We start from the raw sequence: 20,185 nt of genomic DNA on the forward strand, positions 1-20,185 counted from the left end.
GAATGGCTCCGTCGCCTTGAATTTGTTAGAAAATTTTTTACTGTAGATACGCGAATGTGACTACACGAGATGTTAGCTACAGTGAAAAAAACGAACGTTCGCCCAGAAACTACTCGGCTGGCGAAATTGACACATAGACGAGAGGATCGCGGGAGAGTTCTCGAGAAGATACAGGGTTCGATAGAAAAGTGAAAGATCAAGTGGGCGTTTCGTTATCCAGCTAGACGACGCGATAGAGAGGAACGCCGAGAAACGACGAAAGGAGCGGCGAGAACTCGGCTCGAGAACAGTTCCAACAAGGAGAGAATATCTTTATCTTCCAGCCAACGGGAGGAGAATAAGGCGAGGCATGCCATGAGGAAAACTATTATTGGTGCGGGGTCTCGTCAGTCTCGTCCTGGGACACGATACTGGACCGATTCGATCTAACATCCAGATCCATGCTGAACGGCTTCGCTGAGCCCGGGATCAATGCTTGCGTCGTGTTCTCCTCGATGCTTAGGCTACACTCCAGCGAGCTGTCACTGAAAATACAGAAACAGACCTCTACTCATCACTAACGTCTTCGACGATTGTTCCTAGAGATCGGTTCGGCTTTGATCGATGATCGTACCCGGGCGCGTTTACCTGACGATACTGGCGCGATCCATGGACGTCGATGTGGGCACCGTGCAGTTGTCACCGTTGCAAGGCCGTTCTCCGTTGCTGCTACACGAGGTGGACGTCCTCGTCGTGCTCGCCTCCTTTATGGAAGCACGTCGCGCTTCTTCGTGGCATTCGCATCTGTTTCACAGCAGAATTGCAAATTTGAACCGCAGATCTTTCAAGACCATTTGAAGATCGTTCAGAAAAATCAGAGAATCATCATTTTCTGAGAGTCTTCGCTTAAAATAAACACGCTTCGCACGTACCTACACTCTTCTGGTTGTACGTAACTATAGCCGCCAGATTTAGCTTCGTCCTCGGCTCGGGGGATCGTCTGGATTCTTTTCGGCGCTTTCCTCTTCTCTGGTATCTCCTCGAAGTTAATCCAATTGCTTGGTCTCGCAGAAGCCCTCGGTGGCAGTGGAGGTGGACTCGGTGACTTTCCAGCGTTGCTGCCCTTTCGTCCCCCGTCGGGTACCTTGCCGGCGAACTCCATGAACGTATTCGCCGTGTGCTTCCGCGGACTCTTCAGCTTGAAGCTCTCCTTCCGAGGCAGCGATATCTTCATCTTCTCCACGCGACGCTCGTCGAGAGACGTTTGCATCACGAATTCGTCGAGCAACGTCGGGTTTATGGGGGTCGTGGATCGCGGTCTCTCGATCGGTATCGTTCTAAACGTAAACAATATCATGAACTCCGTATCATTCGATAAATTATCTGTAACTGAACTTTTACATTCTACAATTCAGGTATAATTTATAATCGCGTTGTCTTCCTTTTAGTGAACAATACTTATTGTATATGGGATTGTACATGGCCATTATTGTATGGTCATAAAATAATAAACGATTATTATTGGGAAGAAAGTAAGGTATCATTGATGATTAATTGTATAGTGTTCGTAACAGTTACCTTACTTCTTGGAGTCGTTGTTTCACAGGCAAAATCGGTACAGCCACACTTTTTTCCATGGGCAGAGTGGTTGGAACGTAGGGAAGATCCTCCTCGAAGCTCTCTTCGTAGAACAGGCCCTTCCTTTCGTCTGGCAATTCCTCGGCAACTTTTTCAGCCTTGTTCCTAATGAACTCGATCTCTGAGTCCCTCTCCGACTCCGAGCTATTATGATCCAAGTCGGAGATCACGCTTGGCGTCTTCACCAACGGTTCCGGGGCCTTGAGCCCCTCGTCCATCGAATCTGGCCTCTTGTTTTCCACACTCTGAACCTGTTGAACGTGTTCCTTGATCTGTTTCTGTCGCGAGACGTCTTCCTCTATCCTTTCCGGCGGTTCGACGATTTGCTGCACCTCTTTGCTCCTCCTCTTTGGTTTCGTCGTTTCCGTTTTCCCTATCGAGTCTTTGGAGGTGCTGCTGGACATCCGATGCTCCACGGGAGGCTTATCTTCTGCCGACGACGACGATCTGGCAGTAGTCTCGCCGGTTTTCACGTGGCCACTCAACTTCGAGTCCTTCGAGGAGCTCCTCGAGATCTCGGACTCTTTCGAGGTGCTCTGCGGTATCTGACTGTCTCGCGAGTACGACCTAGACGTCGTCTCGATCATAGCCTCAGTCTTTATCCTCGACGGCGGTGGGTAGTGTTCGATCGATACCTCCGTGACTATGCTGCCTGTTCTGGGTTCCGATTCGTACTCGTCCAGCAGCTTGGTGGGCGTTTCGAGCGGAATGGAGACGCTTTCCGAGGGCAGAGCCTCCTCGTAGTTTCTGTCGTCCGCGTGTAGGCTTATAAAGATCGAATCGTCCTTGCGGCTCTCCTTCTCCGCGTTGAACCGGAACTCCACGTGGCCGATACTCTCCAAAGACGGATGGCCACCGGTGGTGTCCAGATCGGTGCCGCATGAGGTCGCGATCGCTTCGTCGTAACTTTTCTTCCTCTCCCGTTTCTTGAACAGGCTCAACGTCGACGAGAACACGCCCTTGTTCTTGGAGTCCTTTTTCAAGCTGCCGGACCCCTTGTCCACGGTGACCCGCTCGCGGGACTTGGACCTGCTGCGCAGACTCTCGGTCGTGTCCTTTATCTTCGAGGTAAGGCTACGCCGCGGTTTCGTGCTGGGCGACGGAGACTCTGGGCTCAACACACTGCTGTCTGTACGGGCCTTAAAAGTTGAACACGCGGTGGTCAAGTACATGCAGTGTCTTTTGTTCGAGAGATTCTTCTCGACTAAGCTAGCGGATCTTCTACAAAGACAAAGCCAGGGAACTCGTGTTGGGCCGTGTGTGAAGCGTACATGCCTAATGTCTACTGTATACGTTAATAGTATGCGCGTTCACGTGTTAGCTGTTTGCGAAGTACAGAGTGTAAATACCTTGAAGAGGGAAGCGAAGCTGCTTTTCCGGGAAACGGAAGAGGGACTGGGCGTACGGGAGCCCTCAAGGTCACGGACCTTCTGATGCCTAGGTAACTTTGGGCTACCGGTCACGCTACTAGCAGTCGGAGTGGTTTGCACGATCTCCTTGAAGTTCTGCGCCTTTTTCCTCTTGTCGTTGAAATCCAACGTCGCTGGTTTCTGTACTTCTTGCGCTTGACTTCTTACAGGCTGTTGTTGCTGCGACGTCGTTGTGTTCTCCGTTTCCGTGGACTTCTTCACGATTGGTACCTTCGATATCGATGAAAGAAGTCAAACACAAATTCGCTTCTACTTTCAGGTCGATCTATATAAACTTACTTCAATGTTGACCTTCTCTAAGACTCTCTTCGTGATCTCCACTTCCCTCTTGAAGATCTCCTTCCTCTCCTCGCGCCCACGCCTTCGAGGCTTATCCAGGGGATCCGGTTTCAAGTTTCCATCCACCATCGAGACCTTGATGCTCTCCGGAATCAACGCTTTCGTGGTATCCGCCTCCCGTTTCAGCAGAATCTTCTCCAGGTCGTCGGTCTCTGGTTTCGACGGCTCTATCAGGTTGTCCGCCAGCGTTGGCTTGCTCCCGCAGAACGATGTTTCCAGAAGACATTTGTGCGGGCTTGGTGACCTGGTGAAATGACGTTGATTAAATCTCGTGCTTACTTTCATTCAAAAACAGTGAGTACGATTGGTTTGTGGTTTCTATTGTTATTATGAGAGTACATTATTATGAGAGTGGGTAAATTATTATGAAAGTGCAGTGGCGTGCTGCCCGTGGAAGCGCTGCTTCTCTTGTATTTTCTAAGATATAAATAATAAATACGTATTACGCACTATTACTTTTGTCAGAAACATAGCTTCCCTATCAGCAAATGTAACCGCACGCCACTGCGAGAGTGATGCGATATTTTCTGTAGAATCAAGCGCGTTCTTCTAAAATCTGTATGCACTTCCTGTCCCCAATTCGTCGTTCAACGTCTTCGCGTAATTGAGAAACAATTCTGCTTTCCAAAACTTAGCTTCGTCCATCACTATCGTGTAATAAATTCCCATTAATCGACGCGATCGTAATTACCTGGACGACGTAGCCGACACAACGGACAATTTCCCAGACGCCCCAGAACCTTGGCTACCCACGGACGAGAGTCTAGACGTTCTGCCACTGATGTTCAACAAAACGATCTCCGAGCAATTGCTGTCTTTACGTTCCCTGTCTAATTGCTTGCCGCTATAATCGGATAAGGAGCCGTCCTCTTTCCTTCTCTTGGCTAATTTCTTCGATTCCCTCCTCAAATCCTGCTCATGAACAGGATCTTGTAAATCGAGTTCCTCCGTCGACGATCTCAGATCCTGGGCGTCCTCTTTGTAGCCAAGAGTCAGCTTGCATCCAGGTGGGGGTTCTCCGCCTGGAAATTCGGTATTTACGCTGTTAGAATTCGTGCGGAACGGACGAACGCAAGTTTTCAACGTTTCTATCACACAGTACCACGTCTACGAGCTTTCTTCCTAAATACGGATGCAACTATACAATAGATACGCTATCTACTCGTCAGCTAAAACTTTCTATGGGAGTTCCAACTTGTTTACGGTTCTACTTGATCACAGTTTCACCGTGGAACTTCACGGAAGCGTCGATACGACGGATGAAGGAGGAGACTGTTGATCATCGTCCGTTGCTGGGCAAAATGTTGGCCGGGCTCGGTGATATCCGCGACGAAATGGCAACGAATCGTGGGTCAAAGTGTTCGCAAGGCAATCGAGAATCGTGCCGGTTATTCACGCGGCGTGGTATGTGTGCCGCGAGCGACAAAGGCGAGCTCCCTCGAATATAGGACAAACTTCCAGCAGACCGCGTTGTTCCCCTTGAATTCTCCCATAACGTCGCGGCGCGTATTAATTCGTAGCACACGAGCAGAAACGGGGCTCGCGTTATCTCTGGGGAGCGTTTAGAGAGACCGGTGAACAACACACGCGGCGGCCGTTCTCGATCGATCGCCAGCCCGGCCTCGGTAACAGTCTTCTTCTTCTTCGCGTTCGCCTCGGGAATTATCCTCCGTGGGATCCCACCTTTCTCGAGTCGACGTACCACACGTTCTGTTCACGCGAGTAAACTAATCAACTATCGTTCTCTAATTAGCTCTCGACGTAGGGTGACGCAGAACTTAATGGACTCGAATAAATTCTAAGGGTTGTGATAACGCACTAATGATCTAGGACAACGGTATTACAAATAACGAGTACAGTCTGATTTTCATAACGTGTCGGTGTAGTATACGTAATGGTGCACACTGCCGCTCAAAAGCATGAGGACGAAAGCATGCTTAATCAATAATTGATTAAATATGTTACTGATATTAAAAGAGAAATAAAGGTACATATACTTCTCAGAAGAAAATATGCCTCGATAAAATTGCAGAAAAGTTTCACACCTTTATCTGCGATTTTACATGTTAAACTAAGTCTACAGTTTTTTCATAAAATGTGAATAAATACTTTTTAACACAGTCGACCCTTCTATAACGTATTACATGGAAACCGTGGTATAAGAAAGTCAGAAGTAACTAAGATATAAATCAGTTTGACTCGTTCTGCGTTAAATGAAAATTGTATTCTCAGAGCACAAAGTTATGATGCATACGATTATGAACTGAAAGGAGGATCGACTGTATATCGTACAATTAAATGTATCACTGTCCTCATAACTTCGAACGGCGGTGTATGAATATCGGTTTAGTTCTTGTCACCCTATATGAACCTTCTCCCAACAAGGGCGCTACAGTAAAGTACAATAGAATTATACTGGAGATACCGCAAACTTGAACTCACTTAACGCTCTATTTAATTCTGTCATCTAATCTAGATTACAATCTATTTACGTGATCATTTCTTTAAGTACACTTTTACAAATCCCAAGCATCGCTGCAACTAATTTCCTCTCTTACTGCTAGGTTTCCTTGCAACAGATGAGCACGTATGAAATTGCTTGAATCGCTTACGCAGTTAGCTTTTTCACCAAAACGCATACAAAGGTACAGCGGGTCCGAAGAGCACGAGACATCATTAAAGCTTACCCCTGACGATTTAATTCTAAGGGAGACGACGTTCTCTTATACTTTAAGAGAACGAGGATCAATGACCGAACGTCTCGTTAGCCGCGAAATTGGAGAGGAGACCTATCGCCTGCGACGGATTATTCCTCGCCCCTCCCTCGCGGGGAAAGAAAACCGGGGGAGAGAAAAACTGTGTGGCACGATACGACTCGTGGCCGAAGAAACAAGCTGCCCCTGCTTGGCATTCGAATTGCCTACTCTATACGAGCATTGTCTAGCTGAAAGTATAATTGGATCTCGTCGCACGCTCTCGCAGTAGTCGAAAATTCCTCAGCCTCGTCGGAGAGACGTCAACCCTCATCGTGACATTTTAACGGTCGCTGGTAACAAACCGTTGCGTGTCCCTTTCGATGAAACTCGATAAGTTAATTTCCAGAGTCAATTGTTAAGTGAGAATAGCTCGGAAGTCCCTGACGATGAGTCACTGGCGATTTTATCGTCCCTCGCAGGGGATACAAAGTTGAGGGTTGAACGTGTCGGTGGCACGATAACGTTCGTATACGAAACGCAACGGAACTTTACAATTCTCGAAGCACTAGGTCTGTTTTTGAAAAAAGGACGTAGAATGTTCGAGGTATCTCTGATGGTGGGATCGATTGGTGGCTCTTGAATTGAAAGATTACATTAACCCTTTGCACTCCGTTGGGTTCTGCAATCGAGACGCTCGTAACAAACTCTACAATTCCGTGACCACTGCTATTGGGACACGCGTGATTCACAAAATACCATGCACTGTAGTTGCTGGTAGACCTTATCAAAAAATGCTTAGCTTTAAAACTGTTGGAGTGTGAATGTATATATGTAGAAACCTAGAACAACAGCATGTTTGTAAAGAAATAAATACAGCGACAGCGTGCAATTGAGTTCGAGAGAAAAGGTGCGAAAGAGGAGTATTTGAAATTAAACGACAGGACTTGACGACAGAATCGTTTCACTGAGAATGATAAGGACAGCATGGACATGACAGCGTGCGTTCGAGGGATGGATACAGGAGGAGTGCATGGGGGAACAGGGCGAACCTTCGAGGCGAATGATTTTCGTTGAAAGCGGGCAGCGAGAGGGCGCAGCAGTAACTAGCGACAGAGTTTAACAGCGACAGTAGACTAACAAAGTATTCAGTTGACGTAGAAATTATTTCTCCTCTTGAACAACATCTCCTACAAAAGGTAACGTTGGTTATTCTCGTTGCAAGGTAACGATAGAAATGGTAGAAAGAATATAGAAATATTGGATTGGCTATGGTAAGTTGCCCCGTTAAGCTCGAGATCGATGGCAAGGAGGTGTGCAGCTCGAGGGTCTAACGGGGTTCTAGTGTACCTGCGAGGAGCTCCCTCTCCGGCGACGAGTCCCTGGAGTTACTGTCCTCATGATGGGAGGAACTGCTCGCCCTGCTGATGTCAATTCTCGGCGTGCTGGGTGTCTTAAGCGAACTACCAGGCGTTGCCGGTGTGGTGACCTCGACGATGCCTGGCATTCGCGCAGCCGGTTCCCCCTGCATTCAAATTCGTAAGGCTGGTTTTGTCGTCGAGTCACAGTCACTGGGGTGTGGTTGAGTGGTTGGTTGAGTGGTTGGTTGGTTGGTTGGTTGGTGGTAGACGGTTGACGGACAACACACGCAGGTGTCGACCGGCTCCGGGGATACACGGAGCCTTTTGACTTTCGAAGGGGGAACGCGCACGCACGTAACCCGCGATCGACGAGATCCTCGACGACTTAACAGACCTCGAGCGCGGCGGATCTCGCTCGAGACAGCCGATTTATAGAGGAGGCTCAGGGAGGACACAGGGAAGGACTCACGTTTTCCACCTCGTCGGACAGGTCTTCGAAGGATGCTATCGGCGCTGGTCCAAGCTTCCTCTGATGAACACTCGGTATTCCCGACGCCATATTTTTCGATAGCTCAGCCCACGATGATGCTGCAAAACACCCTTCATTTTAGTAAAACTTTACCATCCCCGGCTACAGGGTTCCTTACGATATCGCCAGAGAAGTTCATAGTCGTAGCGTAACCGTGCAACGCTACTCTTCTTAATTTAATTGGTCAAATACCTGTGACACTGAGCGGTAGTTTAAAAAATATTTACATAAACAACGATATTCTTTTTCAGACTTTTTCATATCACCCTTTAGCCTTTCTCCTTCTGATCGAACATTTAAATAGAGATATTACAATTATTAAACAAGTTTTCCAAAGATTAAAAACCCTGCCAGATCAAGTTCTTATTAGTATTCTTGCAGGACTAGTTCCGTCTAATAATTATCACTGGCAACGCGTGCGAAAATTACACGGCACGATCTACTCCTGGACACTCGATGCTCACGAGTCGTGGCCGTTGTCGAAGAAGCTAATCAGAGCCGCCGTTAGAACGTTTAAGCGAAGGACGAATCGATTAACTCGCGCTCACGTTGTACAGGATGTTCAGACCGATATTGAGAGGCACTCGTCATACGTCACCGGTGCTCGAGCACCGCGGCACCAATTTTCCATCAAACGATCTCTAAATATTTTTTGCCTGACCCTATTAGCGCCTCTGTGGTCCTTCTACCCTCGTTCGAGCGCGGCCGCGCGAAATCTTGGGAAAAGCTCCTCCATCTCTTGCTTTGCAAGCTTCACGCGAGCTCTGAACACAATTTAACACATTCGAGACCAACGACTCATCACATGGCTCACGCAAAATCTTCAATGACTCGTCGTGTGGATCATAGGCAGAGGATCCGTCCTATCAGTCGGTTATCAGACAGTAAAGTGAAGAAACAAGTGGAGCTAAATTTTTGACAAGTTTTATAGAAACTAACTTTGATGGTGGTCTTTGAATTTAGGTGAAAATGGATAGCTCACAATTGGAACCTTTAGGATATCGACTATGTAAATAGCGAGGAAGAAAATGAGGATCCAAAGAAAGAAGAATACTTATGTATGATAGTAACAGTAGAATAAGAATCCTTTGTGATGTTTATCAGAGATTTTTCTTTCTAACTTAACTGTGCATATGTCTATACGTTTGTATCTCTGCATTGTACAATTTTTATTTTCTTCCACCTTTGAAGTACCAAGAATTCTGATATCTATTAAGTAAATTTGTATTAACTTTTACATCCCTCTCTTATTTTTCCCAGTGTTTTCTAATTTTGATTAAAACCTACGACCCAGACGATGGATCATCGACCAGCGGTTATTGAAATTGTTTTAAGCCGTCGGTCCCGAGTATGTTAAGGGAGTTTTAGCCAGCGAATAAACCTCGCGGGTAACCGTGTTGTTTTCCTTGAAACGAACGTGTTACCAGCGCAAATATCGGGGGCCATGGAAATTTACACGCAGCACTAATTGCAAACAAAGCGGTTGCCCAAGTGGAACGGCCTTCCGCGTCGGGGACTTTCGCCAGAACGCGTTGAAACTATTCGCAACTTTTGCGTTTGGCTTATTCCTCGACCCTCTGTCCCGAGACGGTCTTTTGGTGGGACTTCCAATTCGATACCGGGTAGGAGTCGAGGAAATCGCGTTACAGGGACAAGTTAAAGATATTCTGAAAAGTTAAGGGACAAGCGGCGGACCAGTTTGTAATTTCTTTCCGTTGTTCCCTTTGAGGACGGAACCACCTTTGGGATCGAGTTCTGCGACTGTTTCTCAAAGACACGACAAATTTCTTCGCTCCCCCGTTATTTATTGCAATGTTGGATCGTTTCATTACTTTCATAATTGCAATAAATGAAGGGAAACGTCGTTTGGTTGATGCAAAACGAAGATCTGCGTCGTTCAACCCTTTAACTGCGGGTGTGGTGTACAAACGACACGTTAACTTTTGCTAACATTGAATAACGGCTGTGGTTTATACACCACTAAAATAAAAATACAATAGATACAATGATAGAGTATTTTAAAGTAGAATATCACTTTGGTAATATAAAATTAGAATGTATATACTCATTTTCATTATATTTTTCTTGCTACGCTAAAAGTACTCGCAGTTAAAGAGTTAAGAGTACGAGGACACTAGCCTAATTTTAATAAATACTTGAAATTCCGTTGCTGATAACATTTGTTCAATAAACACTTTACCAACAACGTTAAAGTATGATTCTCAGAAAAAATTGGAAAACCGCTTTTAATTAAATTGTGCAGAGAAGTTTCATGCTCTTATTTCTGACTTCCTTGCGTCGCTTAGTGATTTAAAACATTTTTACAAGTTTCAATGGAAGAAAAAAATCAAACTGAAACAGCGCAATCTTGAAAAAAAATCAAGTGGAGCACTTAAATACTTATATCAAAATTTATATCTGGTAGAATTTTTTAATAAATATTACGCAACGAATGTCCACTAAAAACGTGTTACGCGTGTTCTTATACTTCTTGCCAGTGGCAGCGTGCATTAGATTCGAACGACGATTAGTTTGCAGCAACGCAAGAACGTTGGTATCGAACGAACCGATTGGAAAAGTTGGCCCTTTCCAAGTTTACGCTTAAAGTTAAAGCCAAGGGAAAAAGAACGCTTGCGACGTAAGGAAAGGTCGTTGATACGCTGAGCCAATTAGTAACGAAGTCTCGAGGCAGACTGAATTTCATGCTTCAACGTGTTGAATATACACTGCTCGGTCGTACGTTACCTCGCCAGCTTTCGACGATACGTTAACAATAGTTCTCGGCCGTTGTTGTTAGCGGGGGCGAAATAATTGATCGAACAATAAGACTTTCCAACTATCGGTTGCACAATACTTTAATTGTTCCATTGACTACCTGCACTGACCCGTAGTTTTATGCATATTTGCGGAACGCTCGCAGAAAACACTGTTAATTTTTGCGAGAGGAGAAAAAAGTCATCTGAATTCAAATAAACGAGAAAATTTCTATATCCAATTTCTATATCGATGCAGTCGCAATTCACGACGAAGAAAATTGTATTTGGAAAAAGCTCTAAATGTGCTAGCTTTAAAGTGCAAACAAGGCACAACGTGCCACTTATTAAAATTTATAACCACTTTAAGTATTTACTTCTAAACCACTTGTATGGACTAAAGTTTACAAAGTCTAATTAGCTAACACTCGAACTGGCTCACAGTATTTTCTTGTTCGCACTACTACTTGATAGTCACTCTGGCAATTAAGCTGTTGCGCAATTGATAATTACAGGCTTGCATATCAGCGGCCTCATCGTCAATGACGAACAACTATTCGTAACGCAGCGTTAGAAACGAAATGTAGAATATTCCCAGTCCCCTAACGTACTACTGTCTTACGAATATACGATTGATAGTAAGAGAGAACTCGTTTCAATGAAGATCGAAACGGAACGAGTGGAAAATTAACTCCACAGAGCGTCGCGATGAAAGCGAACGGAGAAGTCGTAGAGCGAGGAACAGTTCGGTTAGATCGGTAAGATCTCCTTCGCGGTATCTTGTTTTGCGTCCTCCAATCTCCTGGTGAATCAATTATTTGCCCGTCTCGAGAGGAAGCGCCAGCTAAACGAGCTCCGATGTCCGTGACTTTCGCGCGAACGTGAGAGCTTTTCGAGGCGCAGGTATCGAGGATATTCTCTCTCGCCTCTCGTCGATCGAAGATGATCGATTCCTCTTGATCTCGGAGTCGGTCGCGGGCGACGGCAACGGCGGTGATCGAGGAGAAAACTGAAGAAGAATTCCGGCTAACAGAATCGGAGAATAAGCGAAAGAAGTATCGTAAAAGTCGACGAAGTCGGTGAATTTGGCCAGAAGCCGAGGGGAATCATGATAGATCCCGAATAGATTCTAGTTGGAGCTCGTACCATTCTCGTAAAGTTTCCACCGGTTCTTCCGTTCGACTTGCGAGCCTCGCATGATTTATCGCCGTCCCTGCTACGATCGTAGTCTCGAATTATAAACGACTACCGAATCGCTTCCGTCTGGAATTGCTGAAACGATTACGTCGTATTAATCAACGCTGCATATAAAGTGTAGCAACGAGAGCAGCGGAACCGCATGCTTCGAGACACGAAAAAGTACATTATCGATCGCTTAGGAACAGTGGAAGAATGCTAATCTACGATGACCCAATATAACGTTTCTTAACATTGGCGTTAACGACAAATAAAGTGTTTCGATCGATGCCAAGAGAGAATGAAGATATAACGTTGCAACGTATATGTTTCTTGTAAAATACTTGTTCATGAAAAATTGTGGAAAGTGAAGAAGATACGAACCAGTCCACTGTTAAATGGTTCAATCGACTTTTAGTTGTACTGTTTAAGTCTCTCACTCATCGAATTGACCAAAAAATATTTGAGAACTATCACAGCATCGACGTCCACATCGATATCTTTCGAGAGCCAGTGGAAGGAGCGACGCGACTCGGAAACGTGTCTAACTCGCGACGACTTCTACTACTGAAACAAGTAGAAACTCTGCCAGACCTATCGTCGCCTCCACTACATCCTTCGAACGGAAGTTCGTGCTCCATCGTTTTGACAAGGAAACGAGCGGATACCGGCTATGTATGTCGCGTTCGAAAATGTGAAGCTGGCCATGCTCGCGGAGCGTTTTTCTTCTTTTTTCTCGACCAACAGGTTCAAAGGGATTACCTCACGGTCTACGACACCTCGTTCCTCGGTTACATTTGTCTGGACCATCGACGGACACCCTTTGTATCGCTCGCGCATCTTCTTTTTTCATCGTACACACCTGTTCGGCTCTCCTCTTCCTCTCGTACGATCCATTAGGTATCGCGTTTACGCATCGATGCAGTGCCCGTGATTTTTCACCGCGTGGGAGGCGAGTTGAACGACCCCTGAAAGGATTAATGCGTGGGAGCAGCTGCAGGAGCGTGGAATAGTGCCAATAGCCGGGAAGTGTCTATTCCCGAAGGAAGATCAGGCTTAACTCGAGAGGAGAGGTCTAATAGCCATCCAGACGAGCATCGAGACGGTCGACGCTTCGACCTGCATTCCCTGATAAGCCGTGCAGTGGTTCACTCCTGTCAAGCGGATCCGCGTTTAAAATTACACCCTTGATTCAAGTGCGAAGTGTCCTTCTTTCTTGACACATTCAAGATCGACGATTCACCCCGTGGTTCATGCAAAATCTTCACTCCTGTAGCCGATAACTCGTGTGGATCATACACAGAGAGATTGATCTAATCAGTCAGTTATCAGTAACGAATATAATAATGAAACAAGTGTAATAAACTTTCTAAGAAGTTTCATAGAAACCAAATTTGATATTAAACCTGGACCCATCGGATCTCACGGGAGTTACTTAAAGATTCATACTTCACTCGAAGATCCTGATCGTCCGCGATTCACGATTCGAAGGATCGCGTCTCTGAAATCTCGAACGAGCTCTTCAACGTTCCTCCATTCTCGATCCTTGCTAATCGTTGCACAGAGTTCATCTTCATTGTTCTACGACGAGAAGCGAGGGGGGGTGTTGCAGCTGATAGATCGGTTCTATCGGAAAGCTAGACGACCGATGGGGACGCTGGCTGCCGCGGAAAATCGGAAAAGCAGCCATGCGGCTGTCGATGCGGCGGCGTAACGCCGCCTATAAATAGAGAAGAGCCTTGTTAGCGGTTACACGATGCGCACGTACGCATACGTGCTCCAGCCGGATAGACATACGCCAGATACACGCGATCTCCTTCCCCTGTCTTTTTTTTTTTTTTTTAGAAATTGGAAATAAGCAGTCCAGCCGCCGTGGCGCGCGCCGATACCCGACAATCGTTCCACCCGGGCAAACGGACAACACCACTTGATGAATAATGAAACGGCGCCTGGTATCCGTCGTTTCGTCGCCCGTTACCCTCCTCAACCTTTAACCCCGTTATACGTGCACGTAACACACGATCGCCACTGGTTCCATCGATTTTCCTCCTACCGATTGTTACACCGGCCAGTTTCGTTCCATACGCGCTCTAGAAGCGGATCCGTCGATCGCATCTCCAAGTGCAGAGGCAGATTTACTAATTTGGCGCCCCATAGGCTGTGAATCAAATCGTAGCTCGCGCTGTGCTTCTTCCAAAACTAAAAAAATTAAGATATGCGAAAGTTAGGCGAACGTTTATCGGAATGAATGAATCGAACGAATTATTTATTAGAATAGAGGGAGAAGATAAGAAATTCGAATAGCGAGGTTGATGCCAAGTCAGATGGCAGCTCCTGAAGATTTTTGTATCTGGCATTAAGCTTAAGGATTATATATCATACAAGCATGAAGAAAGAGTTGGAGAAAGTTAGACTCGTTGTATTAAATGGTATCGATAATATCTACTAGAAAATCAGGGGGTGTTGTGGGTTCCACAGTGTCTATACTCGCTGTGCACCGTTTTCAGTGGTCGTGGAGAAAATTTTCGGCTCCGAAAATTGGTCGCCGCCCAGGCTGTGGCCTGGCCTATTTAGAAATCCGGCACCGTCTAAGAGAATGGGTCTGCGTAACTGAAGAGGAAAGAGATAGCGCGTTGAAGAGGTTCGTTCGATTTGTGGCTAGATAAATGGGTCGTAAAGGGATGTACCTCGTCTGATATCTCCCACGTGTTGTCTGCCAGGCGGAATGGCCGTCTGTGCGGCTATCGAGGGCCTCCGGATAATGTAAGAAGAGGGAGCGTGTTGGAGTGTTATCGAGCGCCGTGAAAGATGTACACGGGAAGCGCTGGGTACAGAAATTAGCGGAAATTAGAGGAGCGACTTCGTTTTCGTTGGGATTGAAAGAGTACGTGCGGATTATTGCCGCCGCGGTGCACGGAATCTCTCGGCGGACGAGTAACATGCACCGAGCGCTTTGCTTTGCCGCTCGTGAAGCGTAAATCGGAGGTACCTTGCTCGAAGGAACAGGCAAAGCGCGGCGATAAGCGCTGCTGGATGGGTGGTGGTCAGCTAGAAAGCCTGTGTGGTTGAAAAACAGGACGATCTATTTATATTAGTGTCTCGTTGTCAAGGTTCATCTCTGATTCGGCACATTTTGTGAACGTCGAAGGGAACGTTCACGTACGTGCATGCCTCTGAAGACAGTTGTAGCAACAAATTAAATGGTCGCTACTTTAATACCTTTGGTCGGTTTTTAAATATAAAGGGTCAGTATCCTTTGGAAATATATGTGGAGCTCCCACAGGCTGGATTCAATGCCAAGAAGGTCGGTATAAATATGCTAAACAGTGGGTGTTGGGTGAATTTAGTTAGTTATTAATACAAGGGATTTCCCAATTGGAATAATTTTAATTTAGAAAATCGAACGTGCACATATTTGTTAGCGTCTCTGAAGGTGTTAAATACTGACTCTACATATTAATATACCAACCAAAAGTGATTAAAATACTAATGGGTAAAATACTAGTCACTAATATGCAAGCTGAATGTTATCGCACCATTTCGTAGAGTACAATTACTTAATTATCTGTATCGCGCGCTTGTTGGGAAAATGACACAGCCGAGGGAGGCTAAGAACTGTTTTCGAAGGTAATTGGAGTACGTAATTTATGTAGACGCGAACGACGTAACTCAAAGTGATATCGTCCCGCTAGTGCCAAAGCCACGAATGTGCAAATGCACTTTTTCAGTGAAGATGTATGACGAGTGTATTTTGCTCAGTGGAGTGCGCGTCATGGAAGCTGTGCAAGCGTTGCTCCCCTTGTATTTTCTAAAATATCAAGATCTCGCAGAAATAGAGCCGCAGAGCGCAAAGTTGAGACGATTGCGTTGCAAAACGGCGCGTTCTCTCCGTTTATTTATAAACGTCCTCCCGCTCGGACGGCTTTCAAAATTGCGATCCCATCCGCATATTTTCCCGCACGCCCCGGTGGAATCGATTTTATCGCGGCACGACTTTGGAACGCCGCGATCAACCGTGGCCGCGTCCCGACCTCCGCGACGTGGCTCTGCGTTCATTTTTCAGAAAGCAAAAGAAACAAGAGACCAAAGAAACAGAGAAAAAGGAGAGAAAAGGAAGCGAAGAAACGTTACCGCGGCCCCTTCTCTATTGCATCGCGGTCGTGCGGAGGAATTGATTATCGTTCGACGAGAAACAAACGATCCGTCGTGCGAAAATCCAGATGAATAAAAATAGCAGAGGATAATCATCCAACGAGAGGAGAGTTGACGAATTTTTTGTCAAGTTGTCCCAATTAAATCCTTACTTGCCGCCACGACGGGCTAACGAACTCCCAATCGGATTTGCTCGTCACTCTGACGAGGATGGTGGAGGACAGCCCTGAACTGAGGATTACACCAGTCTATTTCACGGACGACGGATAATCGCGAGCGGATCTACTCGTTCGTTCTCGATGTCGAACGATACTAGAAACACGCGGTGAAGGCGTCGCGCGTGCTAATCGACGATGGACCACGTCGATTTGGTGGCGACGTTAGCAAGAGCCGTCGACGTGATCATGACACCGGAGATGAATTCTTTCACGCCTCGTGAAATAAGATACCGCTCCAGGAATCGCTCATCGACGATGGGCACGTACTCTGGACTTTCGTGGACCACTCTCGCAGACGTTCCAACGTGATTTTCTTCCTCGACCGCTTCGACGAACGACCTGTTTACCTTCGATGGATCGCGAGAAGCGTCTGAACGAAGGGAATGTTGATTTCTCGTATGGACGTACTCCGAGCAGGCGGAGGAGATTTTAATCCAGGTCAGGGTTCGCATCGACGAGCGAAAATCCCTCGATGGAATCTGATATCGACGGACCCTACTGGAGTTTTTCACATCGTTATCCTATTCAGCGTCTAAGGGAATTGCGATATCCTTGTTCAAACGTTTGGTTTGAAATTTTTGACTATTTGTCTCTTAATGAAAAATTGTTTACTTGCGTAGATAAAGATAATCGCTATTGAAGAGAATCCGAGGCGTTCCTCGAGGCATCGATAGCTCTTGAAGTATTTCAATCGAGCTCGAGACGAGTCCCAACGAGATTTCATTCGCTGGTCACGGTCAGAAGAATTCTTGCGCGAGAGGGAAAGTATTCTTGGCCCCGGCCGAAAGACACGGAGATGAAATTCTTCGGCGACTTAATCGAGCGGACAGAGGCCGTCGGAATAGCTCTTCGCGCGATTATTCCTCGACAACGACGATTCTTCCAGGCAATTTTCTCAAAACCAGTCCTCTATCAGCACGCCTCGCGTTGCAGAACCCGAGGAAACGATATCCTGTCGTCGGCTCGTTAAATCGATCGGCTATTTATCGGGCAGGAAAACAGGTGGCCTGGTTATTTTCAAAACTGGAACTACCGGCTCCTCCACACGGCGGTTCTTCCCTTTCGCACCTTCTGAAACACCCTTGCGCGATCAATCGGCGTTGATTAATCGAATTCAACGGGGCGGTTGCAACCCCGTTTCGAATCAACACCTATTAATAATTGTAGCCGCGCCCATGCGGACGGAAAACACCTTCCTCTTTCCTTTCGTTTCCAAAGAGAACGCCTCCTGTCATCGGTCCCACGTTGACCTTTCCACGAAACGCGGTCTTAAATAACGGCCGCCTTCTCCTTGCACCTTTAACTCTTTCCGCGAGCCGGTATTCTAATGCAAATCCCTGGCATTGCGTGCACGGAAGGCGTTACAAAGCGAAACAGCCGCATCCAATTCCCTCGAACGTTTCACTTTCAATCGGATCCAATCTGGTAAGTATAAAAATTACAGGATGCGAGAGAGAAAGAGAGAGATAGAGACAGATGGAGAGGCGTATCGGTGCGTGGTTGTTATTCCTTCGAGTAAGAGGGTCGCTTTAAGTCTCTCCTTAACCCATTGGCGTACTTCGACGCTCCGCTGCTCGATGCCACCCCGCGATGAAACCCCGTCGACTATTCTCACGCGGAGAGGCGAGCACGCTTTCAGGATACGCGTCGGACAGGCTCGTTTCGCGACCCCCGTGAATGGCCAACAGTTTCGAGGGGTGGGGAGACGAGAGTGGGGACACCACAACGAGAGAGCTTTCGTTTCGAGTAAAACGGAACGAGAACACGACCGAAGGCACGAAGATATCTCGAAACTGTACACTGTGCGAGTTATCCTCCTCTCCTCGTCGGACGCGCGAGCGTCGCGAGGGAGAAAAATGAGGGTGGTCCCTTTCCTCGTGGTCCAGAGAAAGGACGGATCTGTGTGACGGAGAGCGAGCTCTTGCTGCAAGCGATCCTTCCCTTCTTTTTTTTTCTACCCTTCGAGAAGGCTTTCGTCGTCGAGTCAGAGGCTCGTGGAAAGGGGAAACGAAGCCGCGTGCGAGGCCAGGACACGCTCGTAAAGAGTTTTCCACGGTGCTGGGCGACGATCTCGAAAACTGTAGGGGTCGGTTAGAGCTCTCGGGTAAATAGCTGCTAACAACTCTTTCGCGGTCCGAGGGAAAGCAGCGCGCGGCTCTTTGACACGGTCGTGGTGGCTCCCAAGCGTTTACCACGGCGTACCACGGGACAGCCCCTCTTCCCAGCTCGAGTCCTCCCTCGATGGCCGAAATGGAAACAGGAACAACAGCCGAACGAGATAAACGGCCGTGCCAGAATGCGTATCTTCCGTTCGAGGACAACGACGACCTCGAACCGTGTCCAAGGGGGTGGCTCGGAACTGTGCGATGCGTGCGAGATATCGCTGGTTCGTAGCCGAAGCCAGGCGGGCGCCGACTGTGGGAAGATAGATCGCAGTGATCCGCGATTGCTCGCATCGATCGTCGAATCCTGGTGCTCGAATCGTACGCGATGGGTGCACCGAACGCTGTGACACGTATACGAGCATAGAACAGAACGGGAACGAAGTGAAACACAGAACGAAACGGAAACAGAGTCGGTCGTGGAACTGAGAGCGGAAGCGCAACCCCGTTTAAACAGAACCATCAGCTTAACCCCGCTCTTACTTCTTACTACTTACCCCAGTCTCGTGTCCTCCATGCCAACAATCGGGAAGCAATCGATCCCTGGTTCCCGCTCTACTCCATATCCTCCCGGATCGGCCCGTTCGGTAGCGGCTCCCTTGTTTCACCTCTTCCTCGTCGCGTGAAGTTCTCTCGGCCTGGGCCAGCGGTGTACCGTCCACACACGCGTTCTCCGTCCGACAGCTTACATCTTGACGGTCCGTGCCAGCTGTGTTCCGCAGGAGACACGCTCTCTCGGCCCTCTGCAGCGACACACGACGACCCACGTCCTACTCATGCTCGCACTCTATCCACCGCGCACACGCTCCTCGCCTCTGCCCTTACCAACAACCCACTCCGAGCCAGGGATGCACTGTACGCCGCGTTGGGCCACGGGTCCAACGATTCCCCTCGTTTCGACCGCCAATTTTCAAATTCCACCTGAAACCGTGGCAGTGGTCAGTAGTTGAAACACGCTTCGTTGATAATCGGAGAGAATAACTTTACTTTGTCCTCTCGTCTCGCCGTTTCTGAGCTTCTGGTAAAAAGGAACGAGCCTGGTGATAGCTCTTATCGTCCTCTTCAGCTCTCCTTCGCGGTGATCCGTGAAAACAGTTTCGTTGGAGAACGACGCAAGTATTCAGGGAACTGAAAGGAATTTGAAAACAGTATGAGAGGAAGGAACGCAGAGCGGCGAGATATGACGTGGTAGGTGTGGTTAATAAAGAAGAAAGGTAGAGAAAAAAAGTTGCAATTCAATGGTGGAGACAAAGGACGGAATATCGCGAGAAACGGGGCGACAGAATCGATGCGGTCCTCTCTGTGGATTTAGTGCATAGCAGGGGCGCACGCTCCCCTAGGGTAGGATTAGTCACGATCCCATTCGGTCGTAAAGTTTCAAAGGTAAAAGGAAAAAGGTGGAACCTCGTAACGAGCTGTCACCTCGCGTCGCTCTATTATTCCAGTTCGGATCATGTGCTATGCAATTGAGCCAAGTTTTGCGAGCGATGCTAGTTGTTTACACCGTCGATGAACGTGGATTCGCACGTTGTTGGGTTGTGGCCCAATCGATCCCTGCAGAAGGCTAGATCTGAAATTGATAGAAAACGACAAAGGACCCCCGGGGAAATGAAATCGGAGCATGGTCGCAGTTGCTTCTCTTTCTCCTCGGCCGCTGTAACAATTCGATGAATTTATAGGATGGATCCGAGGCGATTTTATTGAACGAAAGGTAATGAAATAATGCCACGATATGAATACAAGTTTAATACGTGA

General features: G+C 47.3%; 1 protein-coding gene across 3 annotated transcripts; it reads right to left on the bottom strand.

Moving 5' to 3' along the window:
* Positions 1-311: 311 nt before the first annotated feature.
* Positions 312-19,331, bottom strand: LOC143427455 (uncharacterized). Of its 3 annotated transcripts, none has more exons than XM_076901614.1 (10): positions 18,928-19,331; positions 7,910-8,028; positions 7,430-7,604; positions 4,078-4,408; positions 3,327-3,630; positions 2,967-3,257; positions 1,558-2,756; positions 912-1,316; positions 628-783; positions 312-524 (listed from the first exon to the last, which is right to left on the bottom strand). In XM_076901614.1, exons 2-10 carry the CDS (start codon positions 7,997-7,999, stop codon positions 368-370), a joined length of 3,108 nt encoding a protein of 1,035 aa, XP_076757729.1. In that variant the 5' UTR covers positions 8,000-8,028; positions 18,928-19,331; the 3' UTR covers positions 312-367. The 3 variants fall into 3 exon arrangements, with proteins under 3 accessions (XP_076757729.1, XP_076757730.1, XP_076757731.1); XM_076901615.1 differs by having other exon boundaries at positions 312-546; positions 18,928-19,330; XM_076901616.1 differs by having other exon boundaries at positions 614-783; positions 18,928-19,330.
* Positions 19,332-20,185: the final 854 nt, after the last annotated feature.

The sequence above is a fragment of the Xylocopa sonorina genome, chromosome 9 (assembly GCF_050948175.1).
Source record: "Xylocopa sonorina isolate GNS202 chromosome 9, iyXylSono1_principal, whole genome shotgun sequence".
Classification (NCBI taxonomy): domain Eukaryota; kingdom Metazoa; phylum Arthropoda; class Insecta; order Hymenoptera; family Apidae; genus Xylocopa; species Xylocopa sonorina.